Here is a 20,074-nt window from a genome sequence, read left to right as displayed (position 1 = left end):
CTTTGTATGACAACACCATAAAGTCCTGTTAAATGTATGATATGTTCAGTAATAGTGGTGTTGCCGCATCTTGAGTACTGTGTCCAGTTCTGGGCCCCTCAGTTTAAGAAGGACATCGAGACACTTGAACGTGTCCAGAGAAGGGCAACAAGGCTGGTGAGAGGCCTTGAACACAAGCCCTATGAGGAGAGGCTGAGGGAGCTGGGATTGTTTAGCCTGGAGACGAGGAGGCTCAGGGGTGACCTCATTGCCCTCTACAACTACCTGAAAGGTGGTTGTAGCCAGGAAGGGGCTGGTCTCTTCTGCCAGGCAACCAGCACCAGAATAAGGGGGGACAGTCTCAAACTGCGCCAGGGGAGGTTTAGACTTGAGGTGAGGAGAAAGTTCTTCACCAATCGAGTCATTTGTCATTGGAACGGGTTGCCCAGGGAGGTGGTTGAGTCACCGTCTCTGGAGGTGTTCAAGAGAAGATTGGACGTGGCACTTGGTGCCATGGTCTAGTCATGAGGTCTGTGGTGATAGGTTGGACTCGATGATCCTCAAGGTCTCTTCCAACCTTAGTTATACTGTGATACTGTGATACTGTTTTAAGGGAGCTATTTCAGCCTAATAGATACAGGCAAGATGAGATTTGTACACAGAGGGAGCAATTTCTTTTAAAATACACGGAAAAGCAATCAAGCTTTCAATGTACTAATAGTTTCGAGGGGGAAGCAGTAAACTTCCAAGCTAAGTTCAAGTAGAAAGCATGCCATCTGCAGTACAATAATCCCTTTCTGTGAATTTAACATATATGCAGTTTTACAAAGGAAGTATCATGTTGGATTTTTTTCCTGTAAGGCTAAATACAATGAATCTGAATCATGGAATTAAGCAAACACATGTAAGAAAGAGCAAAACATTATTTCTGAGGCTTAAATAATTATGCCCAAAATAGCAAATAGGAAGATAATAATGAGATGCTTTGCACAGATGGACCATAATACTGTCTAAATAGTTGTCTGACTTCAGGTTCGTTCTAAATATTTATCATTCCTGAGGAAACTCATAAAAAATATATTCATCCTGTGCATAGAATCATAGAATGGTTTGGGTTGGAAGGGACCTTAAATAACATCTAGTTCAACTACTCTGCCATCAGCAGGAACACCTTCCACTAGATGAAGTTGCTCAAAGCCTCATTTGACCTGGCCTTAAACACTTCCAGGGAGGGGGCATCCACAACGTTTTCTAGGCAACTTATTTCAGTGTGTCACCACACTCACAGTAAAGAATTTCTTCCTAATACACCAGAGAGAGTCCAGCACAGGGCCACTAAGATGCTGAGGGGACCAGATAATTTCTCATATGAGGAAAGGCTGAGAGAGCCTGGGCTATTTAGCTTAGGGAAGAGGAGGCTGAGGGGGGATCTTATAAATTCTTGCAAATATCTAAAAGGTGGATGTCAGGGTTAGATAGGGGCCAGACTCTATCCAGTGGTCCCCAGTGACAGGACAAGAGATAATGGGCATAAACTTGAACATACAAAGTTTCATCTAAACGTGAGAGGGAACTTCTTCATTTTGAGGGTGGCAGAGCACTAGAACAGGCTGCCCAGAGATGTTGTGGAATTTCCATCTCTGGAAGCACTCAAAATCCATCTGGACGTGCTCCTGTGTGATCTGCTATAGGTGACATTGCCTTGGCAGGAGTGCTTGGACTTGATGGTGTTCAGAGGTCCCTTCCAATCCCTACCATTCTGTAATTCTGTGAATATTCTAATATTCTAATCTAAATCTACCTTCTTTCAGTTTAGAACTATTACCCTTTGTCCTATCAGTACACTCTCCACCTTTGTTATAGGCCCCCTTTAAGTACCAAAGGGCCACCATAAGATCTCTCCAGAGCCTTCTAGTACTCACAACCCTCTCAGCCTGTCCTCATAAGGAAGATGCTTCAGCCCCCTAATCATCTTTGTGGCCTCCTCTAGACCTACTCAAGCAGGTCCATAGATTTCCTGTGCTGGGCACCCTGGAACTGAATGCAGTACTCTGAATGGGGTCTCTGAAGAGCAGAGCAGTGTGGCAGAAATCACCTTCCTAGACCTGGTGGCCACGTTTCTTTCAGTGCAGCCCAGGATAAGATTGGCTTTCTGGGTTACAAGTGCACATTACTCACTCATAATCAAATTTTCATCTAAATCCTTCTCAGGGTTACTCTCAATCCACTCATCATCCAGCCTGTATGCCAGATTTCTAAGACATTTGTCATATTTTGCATCCTACATAGCATTTGCCTGTGAATGGTTATTTAATCTTCAATATTTAGTATTCATTTTGCATCAAATTTAAAACATAGTGGGACAGATTATTTTTAACTTTTCTTTTGACTGACAGTACCTGAAGGAAATATCTACATCACACTGGAACAGAGAAACATGTTTAAAATGTTGTTTTCATTTTTCTCCCTAGAACTGGAAGAATCCAGACAGAAATGTCCACCATGCTGGTATAAATTTGCTAACACTTGCTTGATTTGGGACTGCTGTACTCCCTGGCTGAAAGTAAAACATATTGTAAATTTAATTGTGATGGACCCATTTGTTGACCTGGCTATTACTATCTGCATTGTCCTAAACACCTTGTTCATGGCCATGGAGCACTATCCAATGACAGAACAATTCAGTGGTGTACTTTCAGTAGGAAACCTTGTAAGTATTTCATGATATGCCATCTATGTGAAATGTATTTTTTTAAAAATCATTCTTCTGTGACTTATGTATATATGTTTAAAAGAAAAGGTTGACTAGATACTTAAAAGCTTCAGATAGCTGACTTTGAACTTAAGCTGTACTCATTCCCTCTTTGTTGACACCTGTGGGTTTCACCACTGTTGCTTTATGGAGCAAAGACAGTAAGATTCATTATCAATATGCACATTGATTCTTTAACCCTACAGCTTCTGCCATTGAAGCTGGTTAAAGAAATTATCTAGTATTTTTTCTTGGAAATCATAAGAACTTTCAGTTCTGTTCCCACACCCGTTCCTCTTCTCACTAGTGCCTCCTGAGGTCCTGGGTATTCAAGGAATTGTAACAGGGAAAAACCCCATGCTTGCTGTGTTGCAGATTTACTGCAGCTCCCCAGGAAACAGTGCCTTATTCAGGTCTTCCTGAAAAAGAATAGTTCTGGTCAACTTTCATGATAATTATTTTCCTGAATTGTCCCAAGGGCAAAGATGAGATCTATGGAGATAAAACTGAGCATTACAAACAGAAGAAGTTCTGTGTGTCAGGCAAAGTAAAAAACATGTTTTTCCCATTTATCTGTTTTTTCTTAGGAAACCAAATATTGTGATGCACATGTAAGCTTCAAATCTAAACTTAATTCCTAACTCCAATGTATGGCATTTTAGAGAAGCTGTTCAGATTTATCATGGACTGCTTGTTGAAGATGTAACTTACCAAAAGTTGATAGCATTAGTTTTATTTGTTTAATATTTTCTCACACAGCTGGAGTTAGAAACTGTATCTTCCTTGCAGGTATTTACTGGAATTTTCACAGCAGAAATGTTTCTCAAGATAATAGCCATGGATCCTTACTATTATTTTCAAGAGGGCTGGAATATTTTTGATGGTTTTATTGTGAGCCTTAGTTTAATGGAACTTGGCCTTGCAAATGTAGAAGGGCTATCTGTTCTTCGATCGTTCCGATTGGTAAATATACTATGTGAAATTTGTTTCCATATTATATCTTTGCATTTGTGCATGTATGTTGTGCATGTTTTATTTGTACATCATATATTTGGCTAAATCGGATCTTTTCAAAAGTACTTGCAAAACTGCATACCCATTAGATGGCATGTATCGATTCTGTCAAGTTTGGTTTGCATGTTATCTTAGTAATATCTGTTTCTTCTTCATGACATTGTCCACGTCAATTCTGTTCTTGCAGTGAGTAGGGATTAACTTTTTTTAACAGTACTATCTCTTAGAGTTGTTATATCCCTAGGTGAGGGAATAAAAAATGCAAGAGCTGCAGGACCTCAGTACACTTCAGTCTGGAGAAAAGAAGCCTCCACGGTGACCTTATTGTGGCCTTCCAGTATCTGAAGGGGGCCTACAAGAATGCCAGGGAGGGACTTCTTAGGATATCAGGTAGTGATAGGACTAGGGGGAATGGAATGAAGCTGGAGGTGGGGAGATTCAGACTGGATGTGAGAGTGGTGAAGCCCTGGAATGGGTTGTCCAGGGAGGTGGTTGAGGCCCCATCCCTGGAAGTGTTTAAGACCAGGCTGGATGAGGCTCTGGCCAGCCTGATCTAGTGTGAGGGGCAGGAGAGTTGGAACTAGATGATCCTTGTGGTCCCTTCCAACCCTTACTGATTCTATGATTCTATGTGACTGTAAAGTAGTAAATCACTTAGTAAATAATGGATCAGTTAATGAAAGTTTGTTCACATTTTTAGATGACAGACTTTGATTACCAGTTTGCTTACATGGTTTGTTTCAGAAGACAGTAGCTTTGAGGTTTTTCTTTGGATAGAGATTTTTCATCAGCATGAGCCTTCTCCTTACAGTCCCCTCTGTCCATTACTAGATTCATGAGCAGCAATCTGAAAAACCTTGGTCATGATGAAAACTAGTCTAGCATGCAAGCTGGTGTTCAAATCTTCTTCTGAAAAGAACAGTGTTTCAGAAAAGACCATGTCTCAGTAAGAGACACAAAGCTAGAGTTTCTCACCATCAAGCTCAACTTTTGCCTCAAATAAAGAAAAAATCTTAATAAAAAAAAAAAATTAAAAAGGTGGAGGCTTAAATTAATCCATTTCTGGTTCTTTATAGCATTATATTGCTTTTTCCCCTAGTCTGATATCTGGATTGACTTCTTCCTCAGTAACAGAGGAACTTGTCATCCATATATTTTATTTGTGTTTCATGTCATAAAATAATATGTAGATTTAGTTTTCTTTTGGTATTCTCTTTCAATTGTCTGAACGCTTGCTGTGTACTCCAGCTAATTTCATTTTTGTCTGTTTCAAGTTGTACTTCAATATAACATTTTCCTTTGTCTGTTTTTCACACTGTTGTATGACAAACTTTGTAAGACACATTACACTTATTTCAAATAACAGAAAATACATAGTTAAAGTTACTTGCACATAACTTGCTTGTCTGTCATCAACTGTAGCTTGTTTGTCTCTCTAGGAAAAATACTTATTCCATCTCCCTCCCAGTTAAGATGCAGGAGATTTGGAAATGTCTATACAAATACAATCCTGTTAAACTAAGCATATTGCATATGTGCTGGAGGTTTTTCAGTAATATTTTTTTTAGCTAATTAAAGGTGAAAGAGTCTTTTGTCCAACAAGTACAACTTGTTTATAAAAATCTAAAGTCACCAAAAGAGGAAAAGTTCTGAATTGGAGACTGATAGTTGCAGTAATTGAAATGAGCATTGAGACAGATTTTTTTATTTCTTACAAGCTGACTCTAGTATTGTACAAAGAATTGGAAACATGAATTTTGTAACTGAAGTTTCTAAAACTTATGTGACATGATTTAGACAGTGTAACTGAAATATGAAATGTATAACAACAATTTCATTACAATTAGCAACATGAATAATTGCATGCTTTTCTGTTTTGCAGCTTCGAGTTTTCAAACTGGCAAAATCTTGGCCAACTCTAAATATGCTAATTAAGATTATTGGCAACTCAGTGGGAGCTTTGGGAAATCTGACCCTGGTGCTGGCCATCATTGTGTTCATTTTTGCTGTGGTTGGGATGCAGCTGTTTGGGAAAAGCTACAAGGAATGTGTCTGCAAGATCTCCAGTGACTGCGAACTTCCACGCTGGCACATGCATGACTTTTTCCACTCCTTCTTGATTGTGTTTCGAGTGCTGTGTGGAGAATGGATAGAAACAATGTGGGACTGCATGGAGGTTGCAGGCCAAACCATGTGCCTTACAGTCTTCATGATGGTCATGGTGATTGGAAACCTAGTGGTACGTAATCAGTTTAAAAACTATTGAAACACAATTCCTGTTTTTCATGATTTAGAAATCAGACATCAAGACTGGAGTAGGACTTTAGAAGACCATGTAATTCATTTGCCCTTTCTCTAAACCAGGTTCAAATGTACCTTGATCATTCTTGAGAAATGTTTTTCTATGTTTTCTTTTAAATCTTCTGTAAGTTTATAATCTCTTTAGTAAGACGAATGCTGAATTGTAGTTTAAAATGTGTTGTTTTTTTAAAAAAAACAGACCATACAGCTTATATCACTTTATACAGCAAATAAAATTGACTGGTCTCAATAGTGATGGGAAACACTTGATCTTCATGACAACATTTATAGTACTTAAAGGTTTACTGTTTCCACTTCAGTCTTCTCTTTCCAAACCCAAATAAGCCTACCTGTTCAATTTTTTGTTGTAGGTAATGATTTCTAAACTACTTATCCCTTTTGTTACTGGCCTCTAAATTCCTCCAGGCAGCATTTTGGGCAGGGAGAGAAATACTGAGTAATGTGATATGATTATAGTTCCATATTTTACGCTCAACATTCCTCATGGTATATCCCCAAATGACAAATTACATTTCTGTAGCAGCATTGCTTTCCTGCTGCAGCCTGTTTGTCCTTTATGCAATGCCTTCTGTATATGTACTTTTTTTGTATTCAACATTTCCACAGTAGTATTTAAGAATTAATATCATATTAATTTTTAATAATTTCACTAGTTTGCCATTAGGTTATGCCAATTCTGGTTTGTTCTTATTGAGTGCTAGCAGCACTTCTCTTTTGTTATCACCTACAAATGTTGTAAGTATGTTTATCCACAGGCCTAAATAACAATTTTAACTGGACTAATGTGAGACTCTTGTGATACACCTTCAAAAATATTATGCAAGTTTAAACAGGAAGAATTGGCAAATATAATTTAAATATGATTTTTAATTGGTTTTAATCAGCCCATAGTCTGTCATAACTACATGTACTCCACATTTCTCTTGCATGAAAAAGAGTTCTTAAAGCTGAGGTGTATCACATCAGTGGACTTCTTATCTCTTAGCTAGTTTTCCTACACAAAACAAAAATAGACTGATATAGTCTTGGCAAATATGTAAGTCTATTATGTTCTGATTTAGAGACACAGAAACTATGGTCTGCTGAATTGTAAAAGACTGGAATCTGCCTACATTCCCTTTGCTTCTGAACACTACAGCAGATGTAGTTTGGATGAATTACTACATCATGTTGTATCCTGCCTCCTTATGTCATTCTGTGTTTTGAGGACCAGACCTGTACTACTTCCAGTGTGGGAGGAGAAAGTGAAGGAACAGCTCAGATTTTCATCTATATTAGTCAATTTAAGCTAAAATTTTTTTGGCACATTATAATAAAATATTTGAGACAGAGATTATGGACTTGAAAGAATAGCAGGGAGGCATGTTGTATTAAAGTGCTAGCAGGGAAATAAAAACTATGCCATATTGAACAACCCATAATGGAATTACTAGTATGAGTTAAAAAGAAGAGATCTAGTAAATTTTCTCCTTACTGTCTTTTAGGTACTTAACCTCTTTTTGGCCTTGCTGCTGAGCTCATTTAGTTCAGACAACCTTGCTGCTACAGACGATGATAATGAAATGAACAATCTCCAGATTGCTGTGGCAAGGATTCAGAAGGGAATAGATTATGTGAAGAGGAAAGTGCGTGAATTCATCCAAAAAGCTTTTGTTAGAAAGCAGAAAGTTTTAGATGAAATCAAACCTCTTGAAGACCTAAATAACAAAAAAGACAGCTGTATTTCCAACCACACAATAGTAGAAATAGGTAAAAACCTCACCTATCTTAAGGAAGGGAATGGAACTACCAGTGGCATAGGCAGCAGCGTGGAAAAATATGTTGTTGATGAAAGTGATTACATGTCATTCATAAACAACCCAAGCCTCACTGTAACAGTGCCAATTGCTGTCGGGGAATCAGATTTTGAAAATCTAAATACAGAGGAGTTCAGCAGTGAGTCAGACCTAGAAGAAAGCAAGGAGGTAAGACTATTTCTGTATCTAAAATGCTAATCTTTTTTTCCCAAGGTTACTAGTATTGAATTCAAATTTCTATTTAATTCCTGTATAACAGCATATACAGAGTTCTAATGATATTTAAGGTAAACTGATGTAAGGTTGTGGGTTTTGAATGAGATGGTAAAAGAATATTGCATTTGCAGTAATAATCAAGATGCATGAGACAGTTTTTGAGAAAATTAATACTTTTTAAAGTGTTTATTTTATTAAATCATTAACAAGAAAATGAACCACTTTCATATGCCTGAATACCAAAAATCTTTACAATGTGTGGGAGTTGTGCAGGTTTCTCTATGCTTACTTCATTAGTGTAGTTTATATACATTATGTCGGCTTTCTGGAGTGCCTGTTGTCAAATTAACAATTCATTCATTTGGTTCTAGTCAAAGAACATCTAGATACATCATAAGTACATTGGAATACTGGGCCAGCATCACTAAATGATTTTGTATCACTAATAAACCTCCATCTGATAGTAGCAGAACTACTGAAGAAGTGAAGTAATGGCCTTATGGTAAAAAAGTTACTAAACTATGTATCGCACCAGAAGATCCATTCATACTGTCATTGTCATTATGAAAGCTTTAAGATATTTGACTTTGTTGCCTCCTGTGACTGTAATAAAATGAGCCTCTGTCTGGCACAATGTGGTGTCAAATGGACAAATCTGAGCTGGCATATAGTGAGTTACAGTGGATGCCAAAGCTATTCTTGTGTTAACCCTATGCTCTGTCCTGCACAACTGTACATGGTGGAGGCATACCACTTCAAGTGGAGTAAGTCTGTGCTGTGCTGAGTATTGATGCTAGTTTATTCAGCATTAGCTTGGGTGGTTTTGAACAGGACTACATGCTACAGTGTAAGCATAAACTAACATAGCATTTTCCATAAGTGATTTCCAATGGTACAAATACAACTGCAATTCCAGTGATTCTTACCCTGAGATCCCTTTTTGTACAGATGACATCACGCATATAGTCCTAATTTCTTGTTTCCTCCCAGAAAGATTTTTATTGTACTGCTAATTTTTTTTTCAGATTGTTTGTATTGCTATTTCTCTCACTCTTCTAAACTATGACTTGGGTGTAGAGCAAAGTAGAAGTTTTGTAGCTTAGCCCTTAAATGTTCTGCATAACAAAGAGGGTGATTATTTGAAAGTTTCTTGGTCCGAATATATACATTTGGTTATTTCTATTCCGGTTTTGTACCACATAATACCAGTGCATGTTTCTGTCCTCCTTCTATTATCCCACTAGTGACTGTTTCAAAACTTACTGCTGCCAAAGGAGTGGCAAATTCTACTTCTAATCTAGTGGAAACCCACTTTCAGCTGTTTCTCTGCTTAGCAACTAGTGATAGCTAGAGGATGTACTGAATGTTTGGGAATAAAGTGCCTTCATTTAAAGTTCAGTGCTAGCAAACAGCATACTTTGGATTTCCTCATCCCAAACTATTTGTTGCTATCTCAATGGAGTAATAAATACTCGTCTGTCATTCTCTATTGTCTGTAATGTGTGTATAGTATTTTTAGCAGTTTCAAGGGTTCTGTCAAGCTAAATGTGCCATTTTTCAAAGATGCTATTATTCTGCAGATGTAACTGGCAATGATGCTTCAGATGGTACTATTGTTTGAATGGCACTAAAAGAAAATCCTTTGATATAAATACAGTCTGAGATGCTGAATGTGAAGTTCCAGTTCAACTAAAAGTATGCACTCAGGAAACCTTCTTTCTTACTTTGTGTTCCCACCTGTATCACATTAATTCTGATAACGTTACTGATTCTGATACTACCACTACTCATGGCAGTAGTAAAATATGTTTTAAAATGTCCTAGATAGTTTTTCCTGGGCATGTTCTTATTTTAAAATTATGAAATCATGTGCATATTACCTGAAGCTTTATCAAAATAGATTATAGATCTGATAATTTTTAATTGGCAACTCCACTGTAAAATGTGATTTGGAAGTGTAGTGGGATTTTACTAATTTGAATTACATAAGCCATTAAAATGACTGATAATTAATTTAAATATTTTCATTAGTGATTATTAGATTAACTAGCTACTGAAGTCTGGTTTTAAAAATGTAATCACAGGACTGTTCTGTACTCCATTGTGTCCAGTTCTGGGCCTCTCAATTTAAGAAGGACATTGAGACTCTTGAATGAGTCTAGAGAAGGGCAACGAGGCTGGTGAGAGGCCTTGAGCACATTCCCTACGAGGAGATGCTGAAGGAGCTGGGATTGTTTAGCCTGGAGAAGAGGAGGCTCAGGGGAGACATTGCTGTCTACAACTACCTGAAGGGAGGTTGTAGCCAGGAGGGGGTTGGTATCTTCTCACAGGCAATCAGCACCAGAACAAGAGGACACAGTCTCAAACTGCACCAGGGGAAGTTTAGGCTTGAGGTGAGGAGGAAGTTCTTCACAGAGAGAGTTGTTAGCCATTGGAATGTCCTGCCCAGGGAGGTGGTGGAGTCACCATTCCTGGAGGTGTTCAAGAGGGGATTGGACGTGGCACTTGGTGCCATGGTTTAATAGTCATGAGGTCTTGGGTGACAGGTTGGACTTGATGATCTTTGAGGTCTTTTCCAACCTTATTGATTCTATGGTTCTATAATTTCCTATACTGAAGCTACAGTGCTTGTGCAGAAAATAATTTCTGATCCACTGAAAAATGTACATGACTTTTGGTAGTGCCTAATAATTAGGATATCTGTTCTGAGAACAAAATTTTTCCCCACTACAAAATCTGTTTATAATTTTTTTAACAGTCAATAAGCAGTGGCTCAAATGTAGAAACTACCTTAAATGAAGGGTTGAAACCTGAATTTCCCACATGAATTCCCTGATCACCAACATTCTTCCTTTTGCTTCTTTGTCACCCACTCAGTCTTTAACTGTTTACTGCACAAAAGCATTATGTCAGTAGAAGAGATGTACCATACTCAAACCTATGGGCTGGTGGATGGCAGGGCTGGGAATGATCACAGTGACAATGATGCATCTGCTTCTTCATTCTGTAATAGGATGGTATGACTGCTGACTGTCTTCATTAGCCAAATCTTTGCTTTTCCTAAAGGAAGGACCCCAACTGGGTTATTCTACAAGGTGACAAAAGTATTGGTTTGAATTCCCATAAGGGAAAATTTTACAGCACATTATCCCACATTTGAGATGTGAGCTCTGGTAATTAAGCTTCCACCATAAAAGAAAGGCTTTCTCCTCCTTTTACAATATTTAAAAGAAACCCATGTCCTCTTTGCATTCTTTGAGCACTTAATCCTGTAGATACATGTGTTAATCATGCTTCAGGAGCTGCAAACTGATCAGGTGATAAAGCAAAGAAATGCCTATTCAGTCAGGAATGAACTAGTGCCAAGCAATTTTGACTGGTGAAGCCTGAAAGTCTTCTGAGCATATTCGGGGCCAAAATTTCTTACTTTTGAGAAGTTGATGGTCAAAAATTGAAGGCAAATGTTTACAAATTTCAGGTGTCTTCAAGAGAGACACAGCAGTTAAGCAAAGACATTGTGAACATATATTTTATTTAAGTGCCTAAATTCCAAAAGTGCTTTGATCACGAAAATGCATTTTTAAATCCTGATCCCAGTTCCTGTTTTTCACTAGATAATTCTGACCCACTATGGCTTTTGATGTAGACTAGCTTTTTAGTCACAAGACCAACACTCTTGTCATGAAAATTCTCTATAACAAAAGAAACTATCTTTTTAATTTAGAAAGTGACTAAAAATGGCTTTTTCTTCAAGGCTTCCTCTTCTTGTCATACTGTAATATGCATTGCATTTCTGCTCTCTCATGTTTTCCCATTTATATGATTCTGCTGTTTCCAACTGTTGATTTGCCAGTCACTCCATTGCTTATACCACAAATTTAAAGAACTAAAATTAGAAACTGCCACCAAACCACATTCAGTAAGCAGGATCCCAATTGAAGGCAGATGAGGCATCCTCCTAGAGAAGCTGGCTGCTCCTGGCTTGGATGGGTGGATGCTTTGCTGGGTAAAAAAGTATATAGATGGCTGGGCCCCAAGAATGGTGGTGAATGGAATTAAATATAGTTGGTAGCTGGTGGAGAACACTAGTGGTGTTCTCCAGGGCTCAGTACTGGGGCCACTTCTCTTTAATATCTTTGCCAGTGATCTGTTCAAGTGGATTGAGTGCACTCTCTGGGTGTTTGCAGATGACACAAAGATGGAAAGGAGGCTGGATCGATGGGCTGAGGCCAAGTGATGGGTCCTACACCTGGGTCATAGCAACCCTATGCAATTCTGCAGGCTTGGGGAAGAGTGGCTGGAAAGCTGCCCCATAGAGAATGACCTTGGGATATTGATTGACAGACGTCTGAATATGAGCCAGTAGTGTTCTCAGGTGGCCAAGAAAACCTGGTTTGTTTCAGAAATTGTGTAACCAGTAGGACATGGGAATTGATTGTGCCTCTGTGCATTGGTAAGGCCAGACTTGAGTACTGTGTTCAGTTTTGAGGCACTCACTACAAGAAATATATTGAGGTGCTGCAGTTGGTCCAGAGAAGAGGAAGAAAGCTGATGAAAGGCCTGGAGAACAGGTCAGCCGAGGGAATGGAGATGTTTAGTCTGGAGCTAAGAGAGGGAGACCTCATTGCTCTCTACAACTATCTGAAAAGACGTTGTAGTGAGGTGGGTGTTGGTCTTTTCTCCCTATCAACAAGTGAAAGGAGGAGAGGAAATGGCCTCCAGTTGTCCCAGGAGAGGTTTAGGTTGGAGATTAGAAGAAACTTCTTTAATGAAAGGGTTATCAAATACTGGAACAGACTCCCAATGAGAGATGGTTTGATCACCATTCCTGGATGCATTTAAAAAGCACATAGATGAAGTCCTAAGGAACATGGTTTAACATCAGACTTGGTAGAGTTGGGTAATGGTTGGATTCAATGATCTTAAAGGTCTTTTCTCACAGAAACAATCCTATGATCCATGTGCTATGAGAACACTCTGCACTAGGCAGCCAGGTGGAAATGAGTGTGTATCTTTGCACTTTTGGTTTTTTTTATCTATACATATTTTCACTGTGGTATACCACAATAAGCTGAATTTCTACAGAGTAATTATAATTTATTAGCAAGTTTTAACTAAGTATATTGATGTTTGGTGAATTTCCAATATTTTGATGGAAATGTTAACTAGACTGTGCCTTTCCAGAAACCACACATAAAATAGTGCATACTAGCAGGTGTGCATTTTCAAGGTATTTGTTTGAAAATTGTCTGAAACCTAAAACAGAATTAATTATGAGAGCATTGTGTCCATGAGAATGGTAGTAGAGGAATACAATGTAATAAGGGAATTAGTGAACAAACCCTCAATAACATTTCCCATGGAAGTAGGGCTTTTAACAAATATGGGGCCTCTGTGCTGAGTCTATTCTCCTACATGTAAAGGTCTGTGAACCTCCGCTTTGTTATTACTGTCCAGCATAGAAATTATACAAATATTTTTCCTTTTTATATCCTTAAGTACTGTGGGAATGGTTTATATAGGAAATTATGTAGTGCATGTATAGCTGTGTAATAATTAGATTTTTATGTTAAATGTAACTTCTAGGCTAGTAATTAACACCAAGACCTACCAAGTGACAAGATATTTTTTAATGTCTTGAAAAATATGGGATCTCCTTGTGCTGTTGCAGACACCTTGATAATGTGTATTTTACTTTAGCAGTATTCAGTGCAAACAAGCAGAGGTGCTGTGTTCTGAACTTCATTTCCTACCATTCTTACTTCTCACAGGAGTAGAGCCAAGCTGGATCTGTCAAGCAGGCAGCTCTGGTGCCTTTTAGCGAGGCAGAGCATCGTGTCACCAATTTTACACAGGTTACCTAAGCAAGTTATACATCTATATGTATATATTCTATAATCACTTTTTAATGGACATTGACTGCCCTGCATGCTTTTCAGCTATGATCCTATCCTATTCATTGCAATAAAGTACAAACATGCACAGCTGCTCTCTGCTGGGTCACGGGACTCGCATCACAGCATGGTCAGGCAAGATTGGCAGCTCCAATATTTCTGTGGTTCAGATGCTATACTTTCTGTGATATTTTAATAGTATTTTGCAGTGCATGCTCTGTACCTTTCCCAATCTTGATGGTAAAGTTTTCAGGATTCTGGTTTTGAAAGTTTTCTTTCCTTTCAAAGGAAGTTGGAATATGTAGCACATAAGCTATGTTTCTCATAAGAAGCTTATGTAAGTCTATCTGTGAATTGTGTTGATAATGAAAAGCTGCTAGCTGTTTTGGACAACTTTCATAATATTGAATTTTAGCCTACAATGGAGGTAACTTGCAAAGTCATGATAGTCACATTTGTATTTTTCATGTTTTTTTTTCTTAGAAATGCTTTTCTTCAGTACTTGTATAAACATTTCATTATTTTGGAGATTAACATGCAGTACTCAAAGCACCATTAAGCATGAAATTAATTTAATTTCCATAGTCAAAGCATGTGACTACCATTTAGTTAAAAAAGCTCATACAAAACTGGTATTTGGTTGGTCAAACATTCAGAGAACAGTTCTGCTCTTACTTCCACCCACACTTACAAGTGTATAGGTGCAAAGAGAAAACTGATAGCAAGATCTGGCCCAATTTAATCTTACCATAGCTCTTTAATTTATACTCACAAATTGATTACCTCCCCAAACATCTAAAATTACCTTCCCTGAGAAACTTTAACTTATTATTATCTTACTAGAAATAATGTTCAGTACTCTAGTAAATGAGCTACTGATTATGGACCGAGTGGTGCCCAGCTTCAGTATGATTTACATCTCTCTTATTAAACATTGCCATAATATTTACAGCATCCTAGTTACAGGATGCTGCTTTCTGTTTGGCAAATCAGTGGAGTTAAAATATACTTAATGCATAGGTTTTTGTCTTTTATATATATATTTTTACACATATATTTATCTTTTATAATTTATGTGATAAGTCATTTTTATTTTAAAATATTTATTATTCAAAATCCTTTGATACACTGAAGAATTTAAGCTTTGGATTGTTTGTGAATTAGTCACATTGTATTGACATATTGTGATTCATAGTGGGTGCTATTAAGTCTTTCATACTAGAGTTAATTGACATTCACTTAATCTGTACAAACAGCAGTCCCTTGCTCTGTTTGAGAAATATCCTTTTACTATTGCTTGTGTGAATTAAAAATATTTAAGTAGCTTTCAGTGGGAGTACTTTCCCAAACATTTCCACTACAACTTATGATGCTTTGGCTTCCATCTACCATTCTTGCAAATATTGTCATTTATGAAATGCTCATAAATCAAAGAAGGTCAAAGGTATTATGAATAGCAATAAAGTACAGTGGGTTATAATTGAGAAATCCTGCTTCTTGCAATATTTGCAGAGAGTAATCTTCAAGAATTGTTTTGGTTTGATTTACAATTTACTGGGGTTTTTTGAGTTGATAGAGCTAGTGTATAAGCACTAGAAAAAGTGACAACCAGATTCCACTTAATTGCACCATTGGAAGTACAATGATACTTACCGATTCATTGATTTTATAGGTGATGTAGCTGTTCTGAAAAGAACTGGATAAGTTTGGATATAATATTGCTATTCATATCACAGAACATCTCATTGTCATACTCACATCCACACAGAACTAAGAAAATAAAACCAATATAATTTCCATTATTCAACATTTTCACAGGCATTTGGGAGGAAACTAAAACCAAACCCAAAATGGTGATTTCTCTTGCTGCCATCTTCCTCCATATATTTGTTCAGCCCTTTGCTCCTTCAGTCCCTTAAATTACTATTTCAGCAGCTGTTGGTGGCATCCTAGCCAATCATGAAATTTCAAGTGTTGTCAACAATGTTAAAATAAGAGCTGTTTAGCTACTCTCAGATAATCATCTTCAAAGCAAAGAAAGCAATGTTAGAAGCTCATTGTGGCCCGGCTGTAAGTGAAGCAGAATTGTATGAATCTATGAGATGTTGTCAAGGTTCAGAAAGTAATGGCTTAAAAAACTTCCTGACCTAATCTTGGCTGCTGCTTTTTGCAATGCTGCTCTGACAGGCAAGCTGCTTTCCACTTTCAGTTTCTATCTTGAAAGCTAAACTAAAATCTATAGCTCATACTGTTCTGTATTGCTGACTAAAGCATGACTGGCAAAGCTGTTGATACACGTGATGTGAAAGATGCATATATCTCTATGATAATCAGCACACTGCTACTTTAGATCCATGTGAATACTTTCTTCCCCTTACTGTCTTCTGTGAAAAGAAAATGGAGAATATACATTCTGAGGTTTTGGGAAGTTGAGTTATCAGAGAATAATTTCCTTAGCATACTATTCCAAAAAAATCTAGCATTACAACTCTCAAAGAGCATCTAATACTTATCCCTGATAAATCCCTTATTATCAGGGTAACTGAATACTTTTGAAACCTAGAAACACAGTATAAAAAAGGCTTTTAAGCAACATAGTATTATGTCAAAGATAATGTTTGGGTTTGATGATTATCGTGTTTCTACATGTGCATTTTTTCCGAAAGGCTGTGTACATGTTAAGCATATAGCATTGCCTAAATCCAATTTTTGTAATGTTGGTGAGCAGAGAAGAATTTATCAGGTACAAAGATATCTTTGAGATATGCTTAAGAAAAGAACTGGATCATATGCTACATAACTAGCATATTATGGTTTGCTATTAGAGGTAGCCCAGTTATCCAGCTGGATTCCTATGTGTGACCACTGGCACGCCACTAAATATGGTAGAAAACATCTTCCTGTGTATTAAAGGAGAGGGACAAAAGATAATCAGTAATAATATGGTCCATTCCCAGGTGATCTTGTGTTGAATACAAAGATGGCTCCATTGCTTTATACTAGAGCAGAAGTTTGCTGTGGAAGTATGCAATTGTTGCTGAAAAACTTTCCTAGCATACTTGAAATGCATTGTTTTGGTAGAATGTTCAGACGTTGCATCATAAAACCGTGCTAGCTGTTTGTAATGCATTCTAACGTTTAGAAATATTTTATGGAATGCTATACAATAACATCAATAGTAAAAATAAAGGAACAAAAAAAGGAGTAATTCTTTCTGTTGAAACTTTTTTGGTTTTTTCTTCCCAAATGATGCTGAATTATTACAGATTGAATTTATTGGATAATTTTTATAATATGCTTCTCCATATACTGATCAAGTTTGGGCTAAATTTAGGTAAAATAGAACAGCATGCTAAGGAAATACTCTGTTACATCAACAACAGAAGAGTAACTGAATTCTCAGTGGAATAAGGCATTTAATTGTGTTTCAAGTATCAGCTGCTGTTAATGCAATTTAGGAATTTTCTGTTTAGCTAAACTCCAGTGATTGTTATTACAGCTCTTTAAAAGCATACCAGATATTCAGTGAGAAGAGACTCATAAGATACAACTCATCATACAGATTAACCCCCATAAATAAAGATTGCTTTCTGATGTTCCTGATAATTGACAGTTCTACTTATCATTTTCAGCCTTTTCTATCTGATGTTTTTGCTCTCTCCTTACAGTGGATATCTCTAATCTTCCATACCGAGTTAACTGTTAGTCTTACTCAATGTCAGTAATAGGAATTCATTACCCCTTCTTAAAATTAACATGTGCTGATTAACTTCATAATATCTGAGTTACTGAACTCTTCATTTTCCTGTAAAAGAATGGGCAGTAGGTCTTTCAAAGTTACAGTTTAACCAGTTCATAATTTTTGTTTGCTCTGCTACTACTACAGCATTCTGCTAGAAATGCTGTCCAGATCGGAATGATGCAAGCAACATTTTAAGCAAACTCTACATAATGCAAAGTCATAGCTCAGTTTAAAAATTACTTACTTGATTGTATTGTGAAATGTTAATTTTTAAAACTATATATATATTTTTTAATGTACTTTGTTTTTATGGTATGTCTGGCTTTTCCTCAAACTTCCACTGTGGACTGACTTCCACTGATGTTTAAGTGCTGTGGTCCTCACTTAAAGACCGTAGTATTTATCCCATACTTTCCCGTTTCTCCATTTCAGAGGCAGTATTCCACAATGGCCAAACTGCCATGCCTTAGCTATAATCCAAGTATGTTGTAATGGGAAATGTTTAAATAATAATCCACAGAAAAGTGTGCATCAATACATTGGACATAACCTCATAGGTGCTAAACATGAGGCATGAATATGTAAGCTGGGATTTTAAGAAACATAAAGAAAATGAGTGTGCCAATATCACTAACTTTATGTGCCCAATACACCCTGCAATAAATGTGTCCATTTGTTTGATCTTCCTCTAAAATGTGGGCTATAGTATTCACAGTACACAAAAATCAAAGTTAAGACTATGTCTAAATCACAAGAGAATATTTTGTCAGTGTGATTTGATAAAATCAGAACAGGGGAGAAAGGAATTAATCTTTTTGTTTGAAGAACATACTTAATAGTGTCTGCAATGTAAAATTTCATTAAAGTGTTATGGTACTTTATTCACATACTAACACTGTTTACTTTTTCTTTTTAAAAAAATTGTATAGAATGTGGAGCTTCTCAAAAATATTTTAAAGGAATAATGCCTCTAACTTAAGTTTTAAGTGTCAGCAAAGATACATTTTTAATGTTACCATGGACCATGTCTAATATTTTCCCCTATAGACTGTATTCTAAATCTGCTTACATCATTCCCTTTATAAAATTAGCTACTTATCAATGCAGCCATTTTACTGATGTTATACTCCACATAGTGATAACATTAGAAGAGTCATAGAATGCCATTATCAAACTGCTTTTTACTTACTATAGTACTCATATTTGTCTGTTGCCAACAGAATAGGATGGTATGAAAGAATAATTGTGACAATTTGAACTATATTATCAGCATGATTCATTGGTGCAATATAGTTTTATGACAGTATTTTTTAAAAGCCTTTGTTTTCACTTTACTCTAAAAAAAATATTTTTTTCTGGCTTTTACAGTGACTGGACATATATGTGTACTGTATCAAAGTAATAAGTAGTTTCAAAATGCACAAGAGATTCAGAAAATGCATTGGCAAATGAGAATGCAAAATATCAGCTACTGCTCTTAAACTAATGTGCTGCTCTTTTGGAAATAAAGAGAATTAAACTATCCTGTACAACTCATAATATGTGTTTTCATGTCAATGATAATGAAAAGTTTGACTATAAACTTTTTATATTTTACAGACTTGATAGAATAACAGTTATTTGAGACATGAAAATACATCTGTGCAGCTTGCTGTTGGTTTGGTCATGATGTTGGAAAATTATTTGTATTAACATATGCTATCAGAAGTGTAATGTAAAATGCAGCCACATGATTGGTATAATTAAACAGTACAAACTGTGTAAAGGCACAACTGAAATTTCATTTCAGTTTCATTTCTCATGTGTGGCTCAGAATGGCAGTCAAATAATTTCAGCAATCCCTTGTATGAAAATATTAAAATATTTTCAATAGGGAAAACGCACATGATGTAGTTTCTAATCTTGTGACCTCACCTGTGGTGGAGCAATTTGGCATTGTAGATTGTAGAAAAGAAATTATTTTCATGTCAGAGCACGGAATACATGCTAAGTATTTTGGTATGCATTTCAAACATGAACTTTCATGCAAAAATAACAAAAAAGTGAAAAATATAACTATGTGGGGTTTCATTCACAGAAATTAAATGCATCCAGTTCATCAGAAGGCAGTACAGTTGATATTGGACTACCTCAAGAAGGGGAACAGCCAGAAGCAGAACCTGAAGAGTCTCTTGAGCCAGAGGCTTGTTTTACAGAAGGTAGGAGAAGCACACTATATTCAAGGTGATTTGACGTAATTCTGTTGATTTGGGATGGATTCTGTTTTTATTCAAAGTCAAAAAGCAGCTTTATGTTTATATTTGTATTTTCTTTTTGAATTAGTAACTCTTTCAGTGGTACTGCCATAAACATACTGCTT

The 20,074-nt window shown here is 36.8% G+C and overlaps 1 protein-coding gene across 10 annotated transcripts in view; it reads left to right on the top strand.

Moving 5' to 3' along the window:
- LOC137441342 (sodium channel protein type 2 subunit alpha) overlaps positions 1-20,074 on the top strand; it is a 79,740-nt gene that overhangs the window by 44,057 nt on the left and 15,609 nt on the right. For all 10 annotated transcript variants that reach the window (XM_068138725.1, XM_068138726.1, XM_068138727.1 and 7 more), the window contains 5 exons: positions 2,451-2,689; positions 3,521-3,694; positions 5,628-5,984; positions 7,552-8,031; positions 19,793-19,913. In XM_068138725.1, the coding sequence (XP_067994826.1) occupies positions 2,451-2,689; positions 3,521-3,694; positions 5,628-5,984; positions 7,552-8,031; positions 19,793-19,913 (1,371 nt within the window). The remainder of the gene's footprint in view (positions 1-2,450; positions 2,690-3,520; positions 3,695-5,627; positions 5,985-7,551; positions 8,032-19,792; positions 19,914-20,074) is intronic.

Source organism: Melanerpes formicivorus, unplaced genomic scaffold, assembly GCF_026170545.1.
Source record: "Melanerpes formicivorus ecotype bairdi unplaced genomic scaffold, bMelFor1.0.p_v2 SCAF_5, whole genome shotgun sequence".
NCBI classification, from domain to species: domain Eukaryota; kingdom Metazoa; phylum Chordata; class Aves; order Piciformes; family Picidae; genus Melanerpes; species Melanerpes formicivorus.
The sequence above is the reverse complement of the archived record's forward strand: the minus strand, read 5'-3'. Positions and strand labels throughout refer to the sequence as shown.